Here is a 19,253-nt window from a genome sequence, read left to right as displayed (position 1 = left end):
CTATAAGTGCAGCAGCAAAGCTGAGAGATCAGCTGCTCTCTGCTTGGATTTTGGACTGAGCTTGACTGCATTTCTGCACAAACCTTGCCTTTAAAAAATAGAGGTGGAGCGACAGTGCTGATTATTCAAGTCAAAGTGTGTGACAAATCCTTCCCCAGGTTTTCAAGTGATCATTCTTCAGTAGCTCTTTGGTTGGATAATACAAGTCCTGAGCAGAGAAACTGCTACCATATGTAAAATCCAACAAAAAAAGACAATGTTTTCCATTCCTTCCTTCTCCTTCTCCTGCTCGCAAACACTTCCAGGCTTCAAGCCAGCTAAAAATACAGCCTGCCTGCCTGCCTGTGTGGACGTGTGTGTGTGTTTGTGTGGGTGTGTGAGTTTGAAAAGTAGCAGCATAAGGCCAGCAGACTGCAAGCCTTCCACGCATTGCCTAGGTATATACCAGCACATATGGAAAGGAGTGTATACACACACACACACACAGAGCAGTTACTGCAATCTGTGCAGAGCTCCTTGGCTGCGGCGACATCCGCCTACACTCGCGGTGGAGAAACACAACAAACAAACAGTGAGACTAAGCAGCTCATCTCATCCCTTTTGGCATCAGAAAGTGATGTGTGAGGCCAAGCCAGGCTGAATGTAGAGGGGTTTCAGGCATATTGGAGATGATAATAAAGATGGTGGCTAATGTTAGGTTCTCGGAGAGGTGGACAGGAGACAAAAACACCGTAACCCAAGGAAAAAAAGAAAAAAAATTAGAAAAAAGGAAAGCAATCAGCTAAATGGAATGATGCCCATGTATCATAATCTATTGATTAGAGTCTATTATTATTATTATTTTAAACCTTGGATATACAGTAGCTTTCACAGACCTATTGTGGGTGTGATTTTAGAAAAATCTTTTCTTTCTGCTTCATTCTCCTCCATAATGTGGGGCTCACTCTGAGGGGAGTGGAGGCTGATGTCGCTCTATAAACACTCCGGCCAGATGAGATCATTCTCTCTGGATGCTTATGCAGCACTACGCACTAACATTACAGAGGGAGAGAGGCAAAGGAAGGCGGAGACATTTCCAACTTCACTTTGCCCATTCTTGCAGTTTTTAAACACACACTGTATGTGTTACTCTGATCTTTCTGTTGATTTCCACGTTTACAATTATGATATTTTTACAGTGGAAGTTTGCTGTCAGCGTGCAGGAATGAGACGGAGAAAACATGCGCCTGAGATGACGAGGAAAAGAAGAGAGAAATGAAGCAGTGAGATTTGATGGCGAAAGAAACAGGGGGCGCGCAGCAGACACACTGAGAAGGAGAACTGATGAGACTTCCAGATGTACTGTATGCCATCTTGTTGCTGCCAGCGTGCTTTTCTTCCTCTCACTCTCTCACACTCTGGTAGAGTAATTTGAGGGCTGCAGCAAATAAATCATCACACGGCTGGCGCCCAGCACGTAAACAAAAGCTGCATTCACGATAAAGTTTTGGAAGATTAAAGGAACATTTCCAGGTTTACAACTCGATGCAGCAGACGAGTCTTATGTTTCTGTGACATCATGAACCTACTGAAAAACAGAGATAGTAAACAGCATGGAGGCCAGTTTTTAGATTGTTTACTCGTCCGACTCAGCTCTGAATGAGCCATGTGAGCTGCTGAGGTCAGAAAGAATTGATGAAGACAAAGGAAATAACCCTTCATGACGGGATGATCACACTGGTTGGAAACAAAGCAGCTGTTAATCCAGATTATCTAAAATTATGTTTGGGTTTAAGAGGCATCCTGACAAAACAGACAGAAATTAGCCACATGTACTTTTTAATTTCCATTTTGTTTACTCATTTTTAACTTTTGTTAGTTATATTAGTTTCACATAATATATTCATCAATGCTGTTTTTGGTCTCTGACGGAAGAGACTCCTGCAAATCAAGAGCTTAATCTTTGATTCCGATAAATATTTCATATGTGAATTAAGTCTGAAGGTCCAGGTGAGGAAGAAAAAGGAGACTAAGCATTTTTGCAGTGCTGAGGGAACACATTATTCCTATGCAAAATAATTCCCATCTTTATGACATTTAAGGCCACTGGTGTCATAAATATTTATGAATATGAACTGAGTTATAAATCCAGAGAACAAATGAGTAGCAGGATTTTTGTCGCCTGCGAGGCTGCACTCATATATGCAGCATTATAAATTGTATGAATTCTATTATAACAGTTCCTCAAAACAGGCCCCAGAGATCACCGGTGATTGTCTTTAGGGAGCTGGAGCGTCGGAGTGATAATCAGATAACACTGCAGGGTCTGTTCCCTAAACGTGCTATACAACTATAAAAACACAATCACTACACTGCACAGAGCGCTGGGGAAACAAAACAAGCACGAGCCACATCAGAGAACAGCAGCTCCTCAGGTCAGGACTCAGAGGTCCACCTACATCTGAAGGATGGGGGACCCTTTTGTCAACCACAAAGTACACCTGACATCCTTCCCCCAGGCAGTTTTAGCACTATTCAACCTTGATTTAGGGGACTTTTGGGCCATTAAAAACCTGGAATTCCCCATCAGTCAATTCAAACGAAAGCAGGATGCATTACCATGTTTATGTAATTAAAGGAACTAGAAGACATGACTGTGGAGCTAAAAACAGAAACATGAAAGAGAGATGTGCACATCGCTGGGCCCTGATCTAGTCCGAGACCCAACACCAGGTGATGTTTGAGAATTCCAGAGATGTTTCCATGATCCAGTCCCTCAAGCCCATCTTTCCAAATCTTAATCAAGACTTGACTTACTGTGGCTGTGCCGGTGACTGTCTGACTGCTGGAGTCTGACCCGCTTTGCTCGCTGTGGCTCTGTGAGGACTGGTACATGTTGAGCGGATGCTCGCTGACGGAGGCCTGGACCCCGGTGTAATCCTGCGGCGCTGCTGGGTGCTGGTGTGGATGTGGGTGGGAGTGTGGATGCGGATGAGCGTGTGAAGCTGTGAATTCGGCTGGTATGCCGTTCTGGGGAGGGGGCGCAAACTGGGCAGATGGGTAAGCCTGGGCCATGGATGGGTCCGGGGGTGCCGGTGTGTCCTGGTTACCCTGCGTGAACAAAGAGATCATGTGTGTTTAGTTTATGAATGCATTTTAAACATCACGATGACAAACAGGTAGACAACAACCACACCAATGGTTGATGCTTTATGTGAGGTTTTTAAAGAGACCACTTGCTTTGGTTCAGCACAGATCACTTACAACGTCCCCTCCGCCTTTGACTCAGGTCTCTTAAGTAAGCCGTAGCTTATCATTAGATTATCCGGTTGCAGGTTGGTTGCTGATTGATTTCTCAGCAGTGTTTGGTAACAATCTGATGTCCATGTGAAATCACAGAAAATCCACTTCACTAAAAAAAAAACATTAGGTATAAAAAAAGTTTTTCAGCTTAGTCAAAGTTCATATGTTGTGCTCTTTATATCAACTCTCTGTGAACATTTACAGTGCAGATTTGATTAGCATCTTAGATGGTCTATTCTTCAATCAAACCTCCCTACTTCTTACTGTAATGAGACTCTCAGTTAAATGAACTCCACTCTATTGCATTACCACTAGATCGCTCACACACACACTGGTCTACTCTGCGCAGAGGAAATGTACTTGAAAAGCTGTCCTGTGTAATAAGGACCAATTTATCCATCATTGAGACATCAGGGTTATCCGCTTGATCATAGAGGGCAGTCTGCATCTCTGTCTCTCTCTCTCACACACACACACACACACTCTTAAACACAAATGAAAAGTGAGAAAGTACTCCCAGTCATAGCTGCCATTAGCACTGCAAGCAAATTAACATTGAACTTTTTTTGTTGAACTTGTCAAACTACAGCTCATTGTGCAAGTTTTATATGTATTTGAAAGCAAAGGAGCACAAAAAAGGAGCATAAAGCATGTTGGTGACACAGCCCCGCCCATTTTATTGGTACACTGAGATCTAATGATTGACTAGAAGCTTCTTGTGTGTGGGTACAAAGTCTCTGACTAAATGAAAGATTAAATGTGACAATTTTCAGTAATGCAGTAAAGTGTCTGTAACTGTCACAAACATCACAACACAACACATGAAGTTTGACACCCAAAACCTCAGCAATGAGCTCAAAACAAACATAAAAAACAACAAAACATCTAAAAAAAAATGAGTTTAGAAGTGTGGTTTTCACTGAGTGTAGCTGTGATTCACAAAAAAAAGTGGAAAGATTCAGAGACGGAAAATGAATGTGCTCCTAAAACACTTAGTGTGTGTGGTGTTATAAGTATGTGTGAGTGTGTGTGTGAGAGTGAAGTTACTCCTGTGGGACATTTACAGTACGCCTCTGCCATTACTGAGAGGGAGAGAGAGAGGGGGGGGGGGGGAGAGAGGCAGAGAGGGAGAGGGAGGGAGAGAGAGCGAGAGGGGGAGAGAGAGAGAGAGAGAGAGAGAGAGAGAGAGAGAGAGAGGCCATATGTAGGAAAAAGAAAGAGAGTGAAGGAGAGAAAGGGATGCAGACAGTGAGTCTTGGCTAAATGCTCTGCTGTGTAATGAGAACCACATTTAGAGGGCTGAAATATGCTTTACGTGGCAGAGTGCTGCACACACACCCGCATGCACACTGCACACACATATACACTCACAGGCAACTGAAGGAACACAATTAAGATTCTGAATAAGCACAAAGAACGAGAGAAGGAAGAGTTTCTCTCCACTTTGGGGATGGAAATGTCTTTCTGTATGCTTCCCAATTTTTCTCCTGAATACTACTCTAGTTTTAAATTTAAATTACCCCCCCCCCCTTCCATTGATTATCTATCCTTCCTCTGAGAGCATCATAAAATCTCACGCTGACTTCCATGAGAGAGACTGTGCTGCAGCCTTTTGTCGCACTGCATTTGTTCAGTCAGCATTCTCAGTGAAAGCCACGGGTCTGTGGAGCTGCAGGGTCCGACTGGGTACAATTTGTGCCCGTTTCATAGCTCCAGCCATCAGTGATGACAACACCAATGTCATTAGTGAGATCACTAAAAATAGGCCCAGCTGATTGAGAACAGTTAGATGATGAGAGAGGCTGTAAACAAGCCTGCTGCTTATCTACACAAGGTAACACCTCATTTTACAGGAAAACTGCATTACGGTAAACAGAGCAAGAAGTGTGTATAAAAAGTGCAACAGAGGTTTAAAAAGCTCCAGTGAAGGTAATTCCTTTGCTGTTTGCCATGGTTTTCCGGCTTGTCAGATCGCTTTAATCACACATTTCTTCTGCTGTCTGACCTATTTTTGCTGTCTGAACTCCAGGAGTCCATTTTTTTAACCACATCTTTCTGTATAAAAACACCTTTTAGCTTTTTGCCTATTTGCTTTATACACATTCACACGTTCTGCATAATTTTGTATTATATGACCATCTAGGGGGAAAAAAATGGGACTGTGACCAAACAATAAGACATTGAGGTGAACAGTGGATCCAACATAGACACTTGAGGAACACCTACTCCACACCACTACTAAAAGGGACACAGCCTACACATGTAACACATCCAAATCCACATTTAGCAGCTCCTTAACAAACTGTTTTGCGAACTCATGCTAACAGCCTTCAAAGCTCTTCAAAGACAGTGACACAATGATGTTTTCATGTCATCCACAAAAGCATTTAAAAAGATGTTTCAGCTAAAATTAGCTCCACGCTTCAGCCAGCGCCGATAGACGAAGCTGCTTGTAAGAGGTAGGTTTACCTTCTAGCTTTGGATTAAAATAAGCCTCAGAAACTTTTGTTGTCATGGTTAAAAGAGGTCCTTGGTTAAGGTTAAAAGAAGATTGGGGTCATACCGCTGCAGAGAGAACATTTACTATAGAGAGGTAAAGGCCAGCGGTTTCCCTGACAACCCTGAACTCCTGGTTTTCTGGATCTGATGATACTACCTCTATTCTCTTCCTGACAATAGGCATCATGATCCACTTGGGCACTGTAGGTTATTCTTACACTGTCAAAATAACAGAGGGCAAGTCAAATGTGTAGCCTTATGTCAGGATTTTTTTTACTACAAATAGTGCTTTCAGTGTAGCTCTTGCGGCTGGCTTAAGGTTGTTAATGGAGCCGCCAGAAACCATGGTGAGAAGACAAGTTGGGCTCACATCAAGACACTGAACCACTGAATGATAGGGGAACTCATTGCTATTCAAGGACTCAGAGGGAGTATGGAGAACCCATCAGACTATATGAAACTAAAATAAGGGGAGATTTCATTTAAGTGAAAAAATGACTCTTTCCTGCGTTTTGCCATTCTCTGCCTTCCTCTCACTGCTGAACTAACACAACAAACCTTTTCCAGCTTGTAGGGTGTCTTGGTTTCACTTCCAGAACAGAGCTGCAGCTCCCCCCTCTTTCACTCCCTCTTGCTCTCTCTCCCCCCCTCTCTCTCTCTAATGCGTAAATTCATCGAGTCCTGCAGGCTTCCACCACAGGTGAAGATGAAAGAACGGAGTGTAAAAGAATAAAGATGCACGCACGTCTACAACCGCACATATCCTGCAAGCCCCAGCGAGCCTGCATGAGCTGCACACATGCTCTATGAACTCACACACGACCCACAAATGGAGCATGCAGCACGCTGCCTTCTGCAGTCACAGCAATAAACAGAGTGGAGTGAGAGAGCCGAGAGTACAGAAACGACAATAAGGAGGAAGAGAGGGAGAGAGAAAGAGAGAAAGGAATAACAGCGTGTATTCTCAGAAGTACCTGCTCTACCATCTCGCCTCTGCCTTCCTCCATGCACATCCAGCTGTGCTATAAAGTCCAGCCCGCCAGTGTCTGCCTACAGCTAGCATCAATTATGGAAGGCTTTGTGTGTGTGTGTGTATTTGTGTGTGTGTGTGTATGTAGTGGGGGAATGAGCAGAGGAGAGAGGCGGAGGAGGAGGAGGAGGAGGAAGAGGAGGTGCCACTGTGAATGAAAGCAAAATTCCTCGCAAAAATGTTTTCACTACACTTTTGTTTCTCTGTCTGACAATCCCCCCCTTCACCTTTTCCCCAACATTCAGTCAATATGATATAATGCTCATTATACGGCCAAAAGGAATCACAGGCAGCTGTTAATCAGCTAGAAGAGATTTGGGTGTACTAAGGCATGAATGAAGCCCATTTTCCATAATTATTTTGCATTTAAAGGTCAAAGAACAGGCCGATCTGTTTGTTTATGCAGCAGATTCAAGACAAGAATGGGAAGAGTTAACACATCCTGCTGCATGCCGACTTAAAAATCTTGGATTTGGTAATGTATAAAAAAAACTATATATATATTTGAAATTCATAACATTTTGAAACTCATTTTCTTGCCGACCACATTCAAAGAAGCTCACTTTACTTTTCTCATCAAATGAAGCTACTCAGTTTTCACTCCATTTCCTTTCTTTATGGATCTGCGGCTTTCATAGAAAGGCCTATCAGTCAACAATGAATCACGGAGCAGAGGACAGGGGAAAAAAAAAATCAACAGAGACATACTCACACACGCACACACACACACACACAGTGTATCATCCGCACAGATCAATAGTTTGCTAAGCGGCCATGGCCTTCTAACTGTTTGATCGCCCAGATGCACAGGGAGACAGTGAATGGAAGGAAGAAGAAGCAGGATGAAGGGGTTGGTGAAAAGGTGAGTTCCGGCCAGATGTGCGTGCGTGTGTGTGTGTCCTGCTTGTGTAGTTGACAGATGGTTTGGGGCGATGTGATGCAGGGTGTGACCAAAGCAGCACACACACACACACACACACAGAACTGCAGGGATGGTTGGCAGTTCTACTCAGTGAAGACTGGAGGCCAGACGTTCATTCATTCACTGAGTGAGACAGAACTTCATCTCAGTCATGAGTCAGCCAAGCACTGTGGACTGATAATGAGACAATAAAGCACAGACATGCTCACACAACCCCAGCCCAAACAATGGCTGCTGTGCATTTTTTTAGTGCACAAATTGAGAAGTTTGCTAATTTGATGCACCCCAATGAGAGTCCTCCACTGTTTTGTAGTTCACTAAAATGCTACATACAGTTGACCAGTGGCAAAATAATGCAGCACAACCCCCTTTACTTTCAACAGGTTATAAATGAAATGACATTTGGAATAAACTTCCAATCAATTAGAACCTCCTTTGAAATGTCAGCTGCCCCAGTGTTACTCTTTCAATCCAGTCGGGTTTTCGTTAATATGAGTTGCGTGTGTGTTTGTGTGTGTGTTTCCTGACTGAATGCATAACTTTGTATGACTTGCATCATCATTACAGCAGCTTCTCTCCTCTGGTGTTTAACACTTGTTCATTTGCTTAACAAGTCCGCAGATGTCATTCTGTTGTCAGGATCAATGTTTGCACTTACAAGCAACTGTAAAACCATTACACTGGCACATACAGCAAGCTGAGAGCGAGCGAGCGGTTGTGAAAACACAGATGATATAGGCCCATCTGTTGGCTGCTGAAGAGGGGTGTTTGTAGCATACACACAAAACTGTGAACAATCTTGTTAAAACACCTCACGTAATGACAAAGTTTTTCTTTTTTTTGCACATTTTATGGCATTGCCAATATGTTTATGTAACATTTTGTAACTTTGTTTACTCTGCAGGAGGTTTAAACATGAGAAGTGCTCAGTTGTGACTTCACTATATTTGGCCTTTGTAAGCATGATATAGCCGCCTCTATTTCAGTCTTATCCAGGCTAATCCAATGTAAACACTATGCAAGTATGTTACATGGAAGCATACTTAATGTAACTGTCTGTAATGGGTAATATGAAGTCAGTCAACACTGTCCGCTCCATGGCCGACATACTTTCTCTCCTCGGGATGTGTCAGCAGTTCCTGTCTCTGTTCGAAATGTGTGGCTGTGTTTTTCGGGTTCATTTCATCCGTTTAAATTTTGATTTCTGACAGAAAGCCCTGCCATAAACTGTGATGTGACCTTGGCTGCCTGCAACAACTGCCATGCAGATGAACCTGAACACGCCCACACACACACACACACACACACTCTGTAGGCTGTCTGGGCAGTGTTGTGTGTGTGTGTGTGAAACTGAAAGCCTAGGGTATTTTTTTTGTCAGGGTTATTTGAGGGTTTTCACCCACCAAGTATTTTATCTAGTCACTTATTCATTCTACAGTCACACAAAGGCTACTGGGGACATCACGCTGTCCTGCTGTGTGAGAGTGACAAGTATATGTGGTGTTCGACCACAAACACACTTTGTCATGAAACTGAACTGATGTCAGAGATTTTAAATGTTTTTTTATTATTATTATTATTTAAACACAGTCATCAGAAATGTACCTTTAACCCTTTGTTCCTCAGTGTGTGTCCAGTTAGGGGCTTGTGAACAAACTACTGTAACTAACTGTATCTTAGCAATGCAGACCTCTACTGAAACAGAAACCCAAACAGAACAAAAACTAATCCTGGCACCTTCAAAACACTCATATACTAACACTGACAGATACTGCGCATGTTAACAACCACGCACATAAACACAAGGAATGTGCACAAACACATATGCATGCCGTACAGGTCCTCCAAGGACATATCAAACATTTTCTTCCTACAACGTTTCCAAGGCAACATGAAGATGAGCTTTCACTGGCTTTACTAAAACGTATCATGGCCAACACTTTAAACTGATCCAAAACCCAGTGCTTGTGTGTGTCTCTGTGTGTGTGTGTGTGAGAAAGGAGAGTAAAGTGAGTGAGTGAGTGGGTGAGAGAGGGAGCAGCAGAATAAAAATAGACAAATCCAAACATTATGGGAGAGGGAGTTCAGCAAATAAAACCACAGATATTTTAACATGAATTTCTAGAAGATGGTGGAATCTAATAATTGTTGAGGGGAAATCAGGGAGTTTTGGGTAATTCTACAAATGGTCTCTTCCACAGGAACTCAGCTACGGGTATTTCTGTATGTGTTTTACATATTCATTACACTGGAGGTTTTTTAGATGGAAAATTCAATTGTGCGTGGCACGCTATGGCAACCTGCAAATACAGCATCAGTAGATTAATTCTGAAGAAAACTCTGACGGAAGACAAAAAAACTGTTGAGCCATCTATTGACTACTGCGTCTCATGATGACAAACCCAAGAAAGGATAAACCAAGAGTTACCTCTGCCTGCTGCAGAGGACCTCAGATGCAAAGGAAGATCAACAGAATGAGAATAGTTTGGGCTACGAAACAAAACAAATGGACATTAAAGTCAGTGGAAATCTGTACAGATGAATCCACATTTGAGATTCCACCTGCCAACTGTCCTTTCAGAGGCAGAAAGGGTTAGCAGATGGTTTCTACATTTTGTGCCCCCCCCCCCCCCACGAAGCATGGAGGAGGAGGTGTGATGGTGTGGGGAGTGCTTTGCTAGTGAAAAAATGTTTTAAAAAAAATGTAGGCACACTTAACCAGCAACATGCTGTCCCATCTGGTTTGCCTTTAGTAGGATGATCATGTGTTTTTCAATGGGACAATGAGCCCAAACACACCCCCAGGCTATTAAGGGCTATTAAACCAAAACCTGGCCTTTACAGTCACCCAACCTAAACCCAATAGAGAGGGTACATTAGTACTCATGGAAAACATTCCAGGTGACTACATCATTGAGATGATTAATACTCTTCAGTATGATTCTACAATGTAGATAATAATAAAATATGAATGAGAAGGTGTCTCCAAACTTTTAACCGTTAGTATACAGATACAAAATCATGCTCTTCAGCTTCACAATAGTTTAAAAACACTGTGCATTGTAAAGCTACAGCGAATAATTCTTTTCTCCCCCCCCCCCCTATTGGCAGTGAGAGTAATTACAGGGTAGGCCATGGGCAGGTGATCCTGTCTCTCTTAAGGTCACAGAATATGGTGTGACTGGCTCAATCCAGCGAGATAAAAGCAAACCTGAACCAGCCTGGGGAAAGTAAACAGATCAATACTGTAGTGACCACTTTACTTTTCCTCCACTGCCACCTTCAGGTGGAAAATCTTTAGCTCCACTATTAAAGCCAGTTTTCTCTGACATGTCGGCGCTGTCAGTGTGTGAACACTTAAGGACTTAAGGAGCTGCTGGTAGGGAGCCAAATTCATATCATAAAATATAGAGATCATTTTAGCAACTCTTTGTGCACACACAGTAGTGGTAGGCAGTGTCCTCTGATTTATAGAGAGAGCAAAGAGCTGCTGTATAATTTATGTACACATATCTGTAAAATATGATGAAGGTGATAAAGGGACAATAAGCCCAATGTGTGTGTGTGTGTGTGTGTGTGTGTGTGTGCGTGTACATTGGGGTGTGGGGTGGGGGTTGTCCTAGCATACAGTATGCTAATTTCACATCAGAAATTTACTTCATTTCCATCGCATCTGCTGCAGGCATTAATTCTAATACTTGGCTTTGGGGCTTGTAATTACATGATTTGCATTTTTCTCCATTAAACATAATCCGTGCTGCACACACACGCACACACACACACACAGTAGAACGTATTGCTTGATGACAACGTTCCACCTCACCTTGACCTCCTGTTTTTATTGTCTTTTCTCCCATATAAACACACATTTACACAGCTGAACAGACATATGCAAGAATGCAGGAACATATGTATCTGTCCACTCACACACACACACACACGTACAGAATACACACAGTAAAATAAACACACTCACGCGCAAAGAAAGCTGACATTCTGGCACAAAGTCAGCTAACCACTGTGTAACCATGGACTTTGGGAACTGCTTTGTCTACACACACACACACACCAGCCTGTGTGCATCAGCAACACACACACATGCATATGAAAACATAGACAAACAAAAAGACTTCATCTCTACGCAGTCATTTCCATAATCTACTAAAACTGGCTTTTCTCTACACTGCAGCAGCTCTTGCATGCAAACGAGGGATATTCCTTCACCGGAACGCACAGTCTTAGGTGTGTGTGTGTGTGTGTGTGTGTGTGTGTGTGTGTGTGTGTTGGTAGAGAAAACAAAATTGGTTGTTTTCACCTGATCTAGCAGGTGGCTTATTGTGTCCTGGTTACCCTCAGTGTGTAAGGCCAACTGATAATAATCACACACACTAATACACATATTGGGTTTGAACAATGCAGAAATATTCAATGGTAAATTTCATAGCATCTGTAATCTTAGAATTAAACTCTGTATGTGAATCTAGTGACCATCTGCCCGCATGTTTTCACAACAAAACCTTGTAGAACGCTGCTTCAAGTAGTAACGTCCTCCTCATGCTCGTAGCCACTGTGCCTCAGCAGAGTCAGACATCAGGAGGATTTGTGTTGCTGTAGAGAGCCAGCAGTGTTAGCTCCACACAGCCACTGCCCCGAAGTCACACGGGACTGAAAACGTTATGCAACGGCTGTGATGCACAGAGCTGAGCTGTGCGCTCCGTGCACGCTTAACACCCACAGAAAATAGCAGGGTTCCCAAGCAGCGCAGGCAGGCTGTAAATAATGCATGTCAGGATGAGAACGCACACACACACACACACACACACATAAAGAGAGAGTGAGAGAAAGAGAGAGAGAGAGCCTCCCTGCCTTTTTAAAATGAGTCTACTTGGAAACAAAACCATATAATTTGGGATACGGTGCTTCAAACAGACTCGGAGAATCTGAGTAGAATGTTCTGGCAGCTTCTCTCGGGCAGACTCCAAACATTATTTTCTATTGCTAAAAATCTCCACCATGCAAATGTGCATATGTGACCTTTTTGCATTTAAAAAAAAAATGCAAATCCACAATTTGCTTGGTTGGCTGCATATTAAATAATTCAAACAAGTTGGATATAGCCTGCAATGCAGTGCTGGGGGTTCTGCTTGCTTGTGTTTTTGGTTCGTCTCACAAAGTGAGCTCACCTATTGCTACATTTCCAACAAAACAATCTATCTTGCATTTCTGCAAGCTGTATATTTTTGCAGTAAAAAGTAAAATGACCCACTGCAACTTTAGTTCAACTTGTGAGGCTTGAATTAAATGTTTAAAACAGAGTTTAAACCAGTATAAACTCCACATTCAAGCACAGCTAATATTCCACAGCTGTGGAGTGGGTCGGTAGCCCTGAGCAAAGTAAGTCACTTTTGGTTTCAGTTCTGTGCCTGGAAGCTCCAATACTTGAGGATGCTCTCATATAAACACATTGATTTCAAGCATGCAGAGGTCCCTGGGCCAAAATCAAACACATACACTCACCCATACACTGTGACTAATTCATACTACTAAGCAAATGTACAGCAAGCACATCAGCCTGACATGAAATAAAGGAATGAATGAAAATGAACAAGCATTGTTCTCTAGATAAACACATCATCATTGTGTAGACTAATAAATCTATAGATTTGGAGCTGTGGCAGAGAGGGAAACCCTCTGTAGACGCTGTCAATTTGCTTACATAGTCTTTCTGAGGTCACTTCATTCAGCTATGTGACCTGTGTGGGTGAAATAGATGCATGCAGTAGTAGTGCTGCTAAACGGATAGCCCTCCCCCCTCCAACAGAGCCTCTCACGTCAACATCATGTTCAGTATCTTGAAAATCAAGTGTCAGCATATGTAGTGCATATCATGAAGTGCCCTCTGCACACACAGAGCAGCCTGCTGCATGGACACAGTTCTATCACCACCTCATTCAAGATCATACATACAAACGTCTACTATTTGCATGCATGACTTTCTTATGTGTATACGGTGCCATCACTGCTATGAAATAAGAATATAAGTCGACCAATTCCCGGTGCCTGCTGGGTAATTTGGAAGTCTATTTTCCCCAGCAGACTAAAATAACACTGATGCTCCACAGTATTAGTGTAACTATGTGAGTTATCCCCATGATTTCTGTGCTTTTGTTGTTTGCTGAAGAGGCACATTTACAATGCAAATGTCATTATAATCATTAGAGCCAGTCATCAATGTAAGCAACCGGCCACAGCTTCGCCACAGCAACAAAAACAACTCTCCGGCTGCTCCAATTAGCTGTCATTAAGTCCAGAATCCCCATGCAATCAGCCCCACACTCTCATTCACTCTCTCTCATAAACACATACACACACATAAGAAAACGCATCAAAGTTTTTTATTTTTTTAAGTAAAACCAAGACTGGATTGTCAGATGGGGCACCTGGAGGTTGCGTGTTAACCTGCTGGTATACTGTGTGTCACCCGATGTGTGCAAATTTAATTGAAAATTAGTTTCAGAATATTAAACATTAAAGCCTGATATCAACTGACAAGATAAAGGGCCCTAAAGTCGCTTTTATTGCCTGATCTAAAGACCCAGGCTTAATGAGGGTCACTACATTAAATTGTGTTTAATCAAATTATCAAACAGCAAACTCAGAACCAGGCAGTGTTCCAGTGTGAATGGGGGGGAAAAGCTGAGCCCCACAGCTAATTTGTGCTCAGGGGTCTGCTAGAGGTAATCAGAAAATGTTTGGTACTTAATTTATTAGGAAAATGGATTCATTTGTCGTTGAAACTCAATTAATATATTAATTAATGTTCAGACTACAACTACTGCAGTCTTGGTTATTGAGAGAACACATGTACAATGTGTGTAAACTGGCTCCTCCCCTCTGCTATGTTGTCTTTATTAGAAGTGACCTCTTACTTGATCCGAATGGCCACCGCCACACACACACACACACACAGTTGTTCAATGTAATCTCCCAATGGTTTCAACACAAATTGGGTCACAATCACATAACTTTATTAGCTACAAAACTACATAGTATATGACCTGTTGTTGCTTTCACACTAAGATATTAGAAAGAGTAATGGATGTCATCCAGCATCATGGTGGCTACATGGATCTCCAGGGGGAAATCACATCAAATCAAATTCTGGTAACTGACAGTAGGACCCACAGGACTTTTACTGCTTCTTATGGTCGCTTCGTCTGTGACCTCATGTAATGAACAGCATGAACCATTACAGATGAAAAAAGCTGGGGGTTGGACCTCATAGCAGTTACTGAGAGAATAACTACAGCACAGCGCGGGCCGCCTCCATTCCATTGGTAGAGTAAAACGCTCGGCGCCATGCATTTGTAATAAACAAAATCATGTTTTTAACACTTGCTTAAATGAATGCTTAAATCACCCTAGGCTATTTAAGCATTCACAAATTGAGTCATTCACAGCTGTATACCTGGGAGGCAAACATGAATGGATCAGGGGTTTCCCTATATTCTCAAGAATACGGCTAATAATAACCATCATATCTCCATTACTTTATTACTGAAAGGGATGCTGAATTTCTAGAAAAGAACCCTGCTTGCTATTCGATCAGAACAAGTAGTGTGATATTAATACCCTGTAAGTGACACGAAGACAAAACAGGAACTCCGTCATAATTTTAAGTGCAGGCTGCATCCTCCGAGGGTAAACAATGAAGCCAACACGGAATAGCCATGAAAATGCAGTTCCTCCTTCAAAAAGCAAGTCAGTCCCCGTAGACTGGTTTGTTAAAAAATGCCCGACTTCACAGCAGAAATAAACATGTTTACAGCCTGCTTCCCAACATGGGCTTTATTTATTGATTGTTAAATGGAATGCCAAAACCAACTAAATGACAAGTTCATCCAGCCCATCTCCGCACACCGAACCTAAACATTAGTACTGAAGTTCCACATACAGCTGGAGTCTTTACTGATCGAATCAATGTGACGCAGATCGATATAAATATTGCCTTTTGTTTGCACATGCTGTGCATGTGTGTGTGTGTGAAGATGTGTGCAGTTATAACAGCCTCTACACTGGCCACATTATCCTTTAGTGAATGTGTCACTTCCCATTTGGTTTAACACCAAGCTGAGGAGGACTCACACACACCCAAAGCATTGCTCACAAAAGAGAGTGAGTCAGTCAGTAAATGAGTTAGTCTGTTAATCCATTAGAGGTGTAGTGAGACTTCTTGGTGATTGTGCAGCACAGTGCCGCAGCCTGAATATTGTCTTTGCTGGGTTCAGAAAGAGAAAACAAAAATATCTGTTTGGACAAAAAGCTACCTCTCTCTGGTGATTTTAAGCCTGAATCTGGGATTCTGAGCCTGCTCATCCTGCCTCTTAAAGATGTGTTAGGGATGACAGGGAGCAAACCCATGCCTGTGTGCTGATGGAAGATATGATACCAGATCAGAAACCAGAGTCACTGCTGTGATAACAGGAGGTGCGCTCCAGCAGCCAACACTACATGGACCGGTCCATGAAAATCTCCAACGTGACACCAAATCCACACACTATAATTAGGCAAAGAGGCACAAAACAGCACATGAACGCAGCCAAAGAGCAATGATTAAAAAAAAAATAATAAGCTCCATGCACATGTCGGATTAGTCACATCGGACATTACACACAGCAGATAAAGTCAGAAATCTGCACTTGATTAATTCATTTCTTTGATATCACTTCATGTATTTCTTACATAAGAAATAGCTTGTACTGCAACATGAAAATGCTAAAGGACCTCTGAGGCCAGAGTTTGGTTAGGCTACTGTACAAACATGCCTCCACAAATTGTTACGAAAAGGTCGCTTCATTTCCATAAACCTATAGGTCCCACATCCTTCCGCTGCACAAAGATCCTGTGAATAAGAAGTGTACTGTGCAATTTACTTGTTTAGAAAGACTATATTCAAAATAACAAAACCACAATTTTAATCCGAGCTTCTAATACTTCTAATAGAAACTCTTCAGACCTTCACGCTGGTTCTTTGAAGCTCATTCCCTGCTATAAATATAAGAATAGAGTGCTGCAGAGCTCACGGTTGACATATTAAAGGGGAAATTTTCTAAGCAAGCCAAAATACATCTCTCCAACAAATCTGTCACTCTCCATCTGCCATCAAAGCGGTCTGCTAATACTGAAACCTCCTCATTAACCAGTCAGTCAATCAGTAGGTCAGAAGTCACACACATAAAAAAACGGTCTAGTGCTGACATGCAGCAGGGAAGACAATAAAATCCGAATGTTGTGTCTTACCTTTATGAATCCATTCATCATACGTAGCAGAGAAAGAAAAAGAAAAATATCACATTAATATTCAAACTTAGGCAACAATATATTCTCCATTTAACACACACATATTTCCATATGTTTGCATGGGTACTATTGATTTGATTTTTAACTACGCTAGGCAAACCCTGGCCTCCGCTTCTTATCCACAGGGCTACCAAAACCACCTGAAAAGGCCCAACACAACAACATCACACTGTACTGTCCAGTCTCCTGTGGTGCTTCTTAAACAAGCCCAAAGTATTTTATTGGTTTGTCTCATTCACGTGCTTTCGAATCCACAAAATCAACTACAATCAGTCTAAGGTTGCTGCATGTGACGGCTCTAAGTCCCTCTCACTGAGTGTATATTAATGTCCTGCGTGATGCAGTGACCCTGTCATACTAAATCTAGTGATGTGTGATCACATGCCTTGACTCAACAACCCACGCTTGCTTGCTTGTGTTTGTGTGTGTGTGTGTTAGAGCCTTCAGAATGACACATGGTAGAGTGCATGCACTGCTCAAAAGACTGTTAACCTCAGCCTCTTCTACTGGCACTCGACCAGACAGAAAGGGAGGACAAAGCGAAAAGGATGCACGGGGACACAGGGAATGAAATATACTGAAATAAACATTTGAGTGTAAGTGAGTGTGCTCATTTTAAACGTTATTGGGCTGTTCCGAGTATTATTGGACTCAAATTAGAAAAATCACAACAACCAATCCAAATTCTAAAGTCTACACGTGCACCTGTGTATGTTTAAAATATTTTTTTTTTGTAATTTTTTGTAGAGAATCAAGGGAAGGGAGGATCGCAGAACACCCTTGTTGCCCTCATATGCACTGCTGGCAAACTGTTTTGTGAAATGAAAGTGCCTGCGAGGATGATTCATTAACACAGAATCTCCCAGTCAGTCCTGTAATGACTCATCATCATCTACTGTAAAGTGTATTCAGAATTATTCAGGAACTACTCATTACTGATTCATTAAATGTGAGGTTGTCCCTAATTTGTCCGCTGGTTCCTCAGTAAGCTTTTTTTTTTTTTTTTTTTTTTTTTTTTTTTTTAATCTCGGTGCCATAGTTAAAGGCATATTTTCAGACTGTACAACTAATTTTTAATACCAGGAAGAAAAATGCCTTCATAAACATGCACTTTGAATCAGAATGGAAAAACCAGAAACATGACTGATGGCATTTTATATCCAAAAGCTCCACTGTGACATTAACAGTGTAAAAACACCTCATGGATGTTTTTTCATAACTATTTTACTATTTATTTGTCTGTACATTGGAGACTTCAAAAGTCACATTCCACAATTTTTCACCCAAACTTTAACAGGCAACAAGTTTCTTCGAAAAACACAAATAGGATGGATGAGGGCACAGACATAGTGAACATTTAACAATGTACAGCTTACAGCTTAATAATGTGTTATCTTATATACACATGTCAAAGTGTCTATTATGAAGGATGCCCTGCCCTGCCCACAGACACACACACACACACACACACACACACACTTGCAGGGTATTTAGCATATTGTGGTGCCTGCAGCCAGCAAATTAGTCACATCTGAAACAGTCTAATTAACCCAGAGGAGCTTAACCCACTTATCACAGCCAGCAGAGAGCGAGAGACATAGACAGACACACACACACACACACAAAGAGAGAGAGAAAGTGATGGACTCGGACTATCTCCTTCACTGATTGATTTCTCTCATCAAGTGTGTGTGTGTTTGTGTATTTACTTCAGTCTGATTGATTAGTTTGTACAAACCCTCTTCTCTTGGTCAGATACACATTCCTAACATATAACAAAAACACATACACACACACCTGGACACACACACACACTGATAAGGCAACAAAAACAGAAGGTATGTAAGTAAGTAAAAAGGGTGTTTTCCTCTGATAATGTTTAGATTATTCCCATCCGCCATGTATTCACTTAAAGGAGAACACACTCATTTGTATACGGAGTTACAGCTAATTAGCTACAGCTAATAATGTGCTGGGTGTGGCACACGCTGCTGCAGATGTTCCTTCCCCCTTTTTGAACCACGGTGCTGTTGCATCCATCTTCATTTCATATACAGTAGACATGTCTTACAGTGTGTTTTCCCACAGCCTTTATATTTGTGGCCCTAAAAGCTGAACACACTGTATATTTCATCTTAAAGAAGAAAATTAATGAATGAT

The 19,253-nt window shown here is 41.9% G+C and overlaps 1 protein-coding gene across 9 annotated transcripts in view; it reads right to left on the bottom strand.

Annotated features, from left to right (window-relative positions):
• Nucleotides 1–19,253, bottom strand: part of rbfox1 (RNA binding fox-1 homolog 1) — a 139,628-nt gene that overhangs the window by 22,552 nt on the left and 97,823 nt on the right. For 8 of the 9 annotated variants that reach the window (XM_028412597.1, XM_028412599.1, XM_028412602.1 and 5 more), the window contains one exon: nucleotides 2,797–3,090. In XM_028412597.1, the coding sequence (XP_028268398.1) occupies nucleotides 2,797–3,090 (294 nt within the window). Of the gene's footprint in view, nucleotides 1–2,796; nucleotides 3,091–6,755; nucleotides 6,846–19,253 lie in introns of those variants that run through there. The other variant, XM_028412598.1, reaches the window with a different exon arrangement.

The sequence above is a fragment of the Parambassis ranga genome, chromosome 8 (assembly GCF_900634625.1).
Source record: "Parambassis ranga chromosome 8, fParRan2.1, whole genome shotgun sequence".
Taxonomy (NCBI): domain Eukaryota; kingdom Metazoa; phylum Chordata; class Actinopteri; family Ambassidae; genus Parambassis; species Parambassis ranga.
Note: the sequence above shows the minus strand (reverse complement) of the source record. Positions and strands in the feature narration are given on the sequence as shown.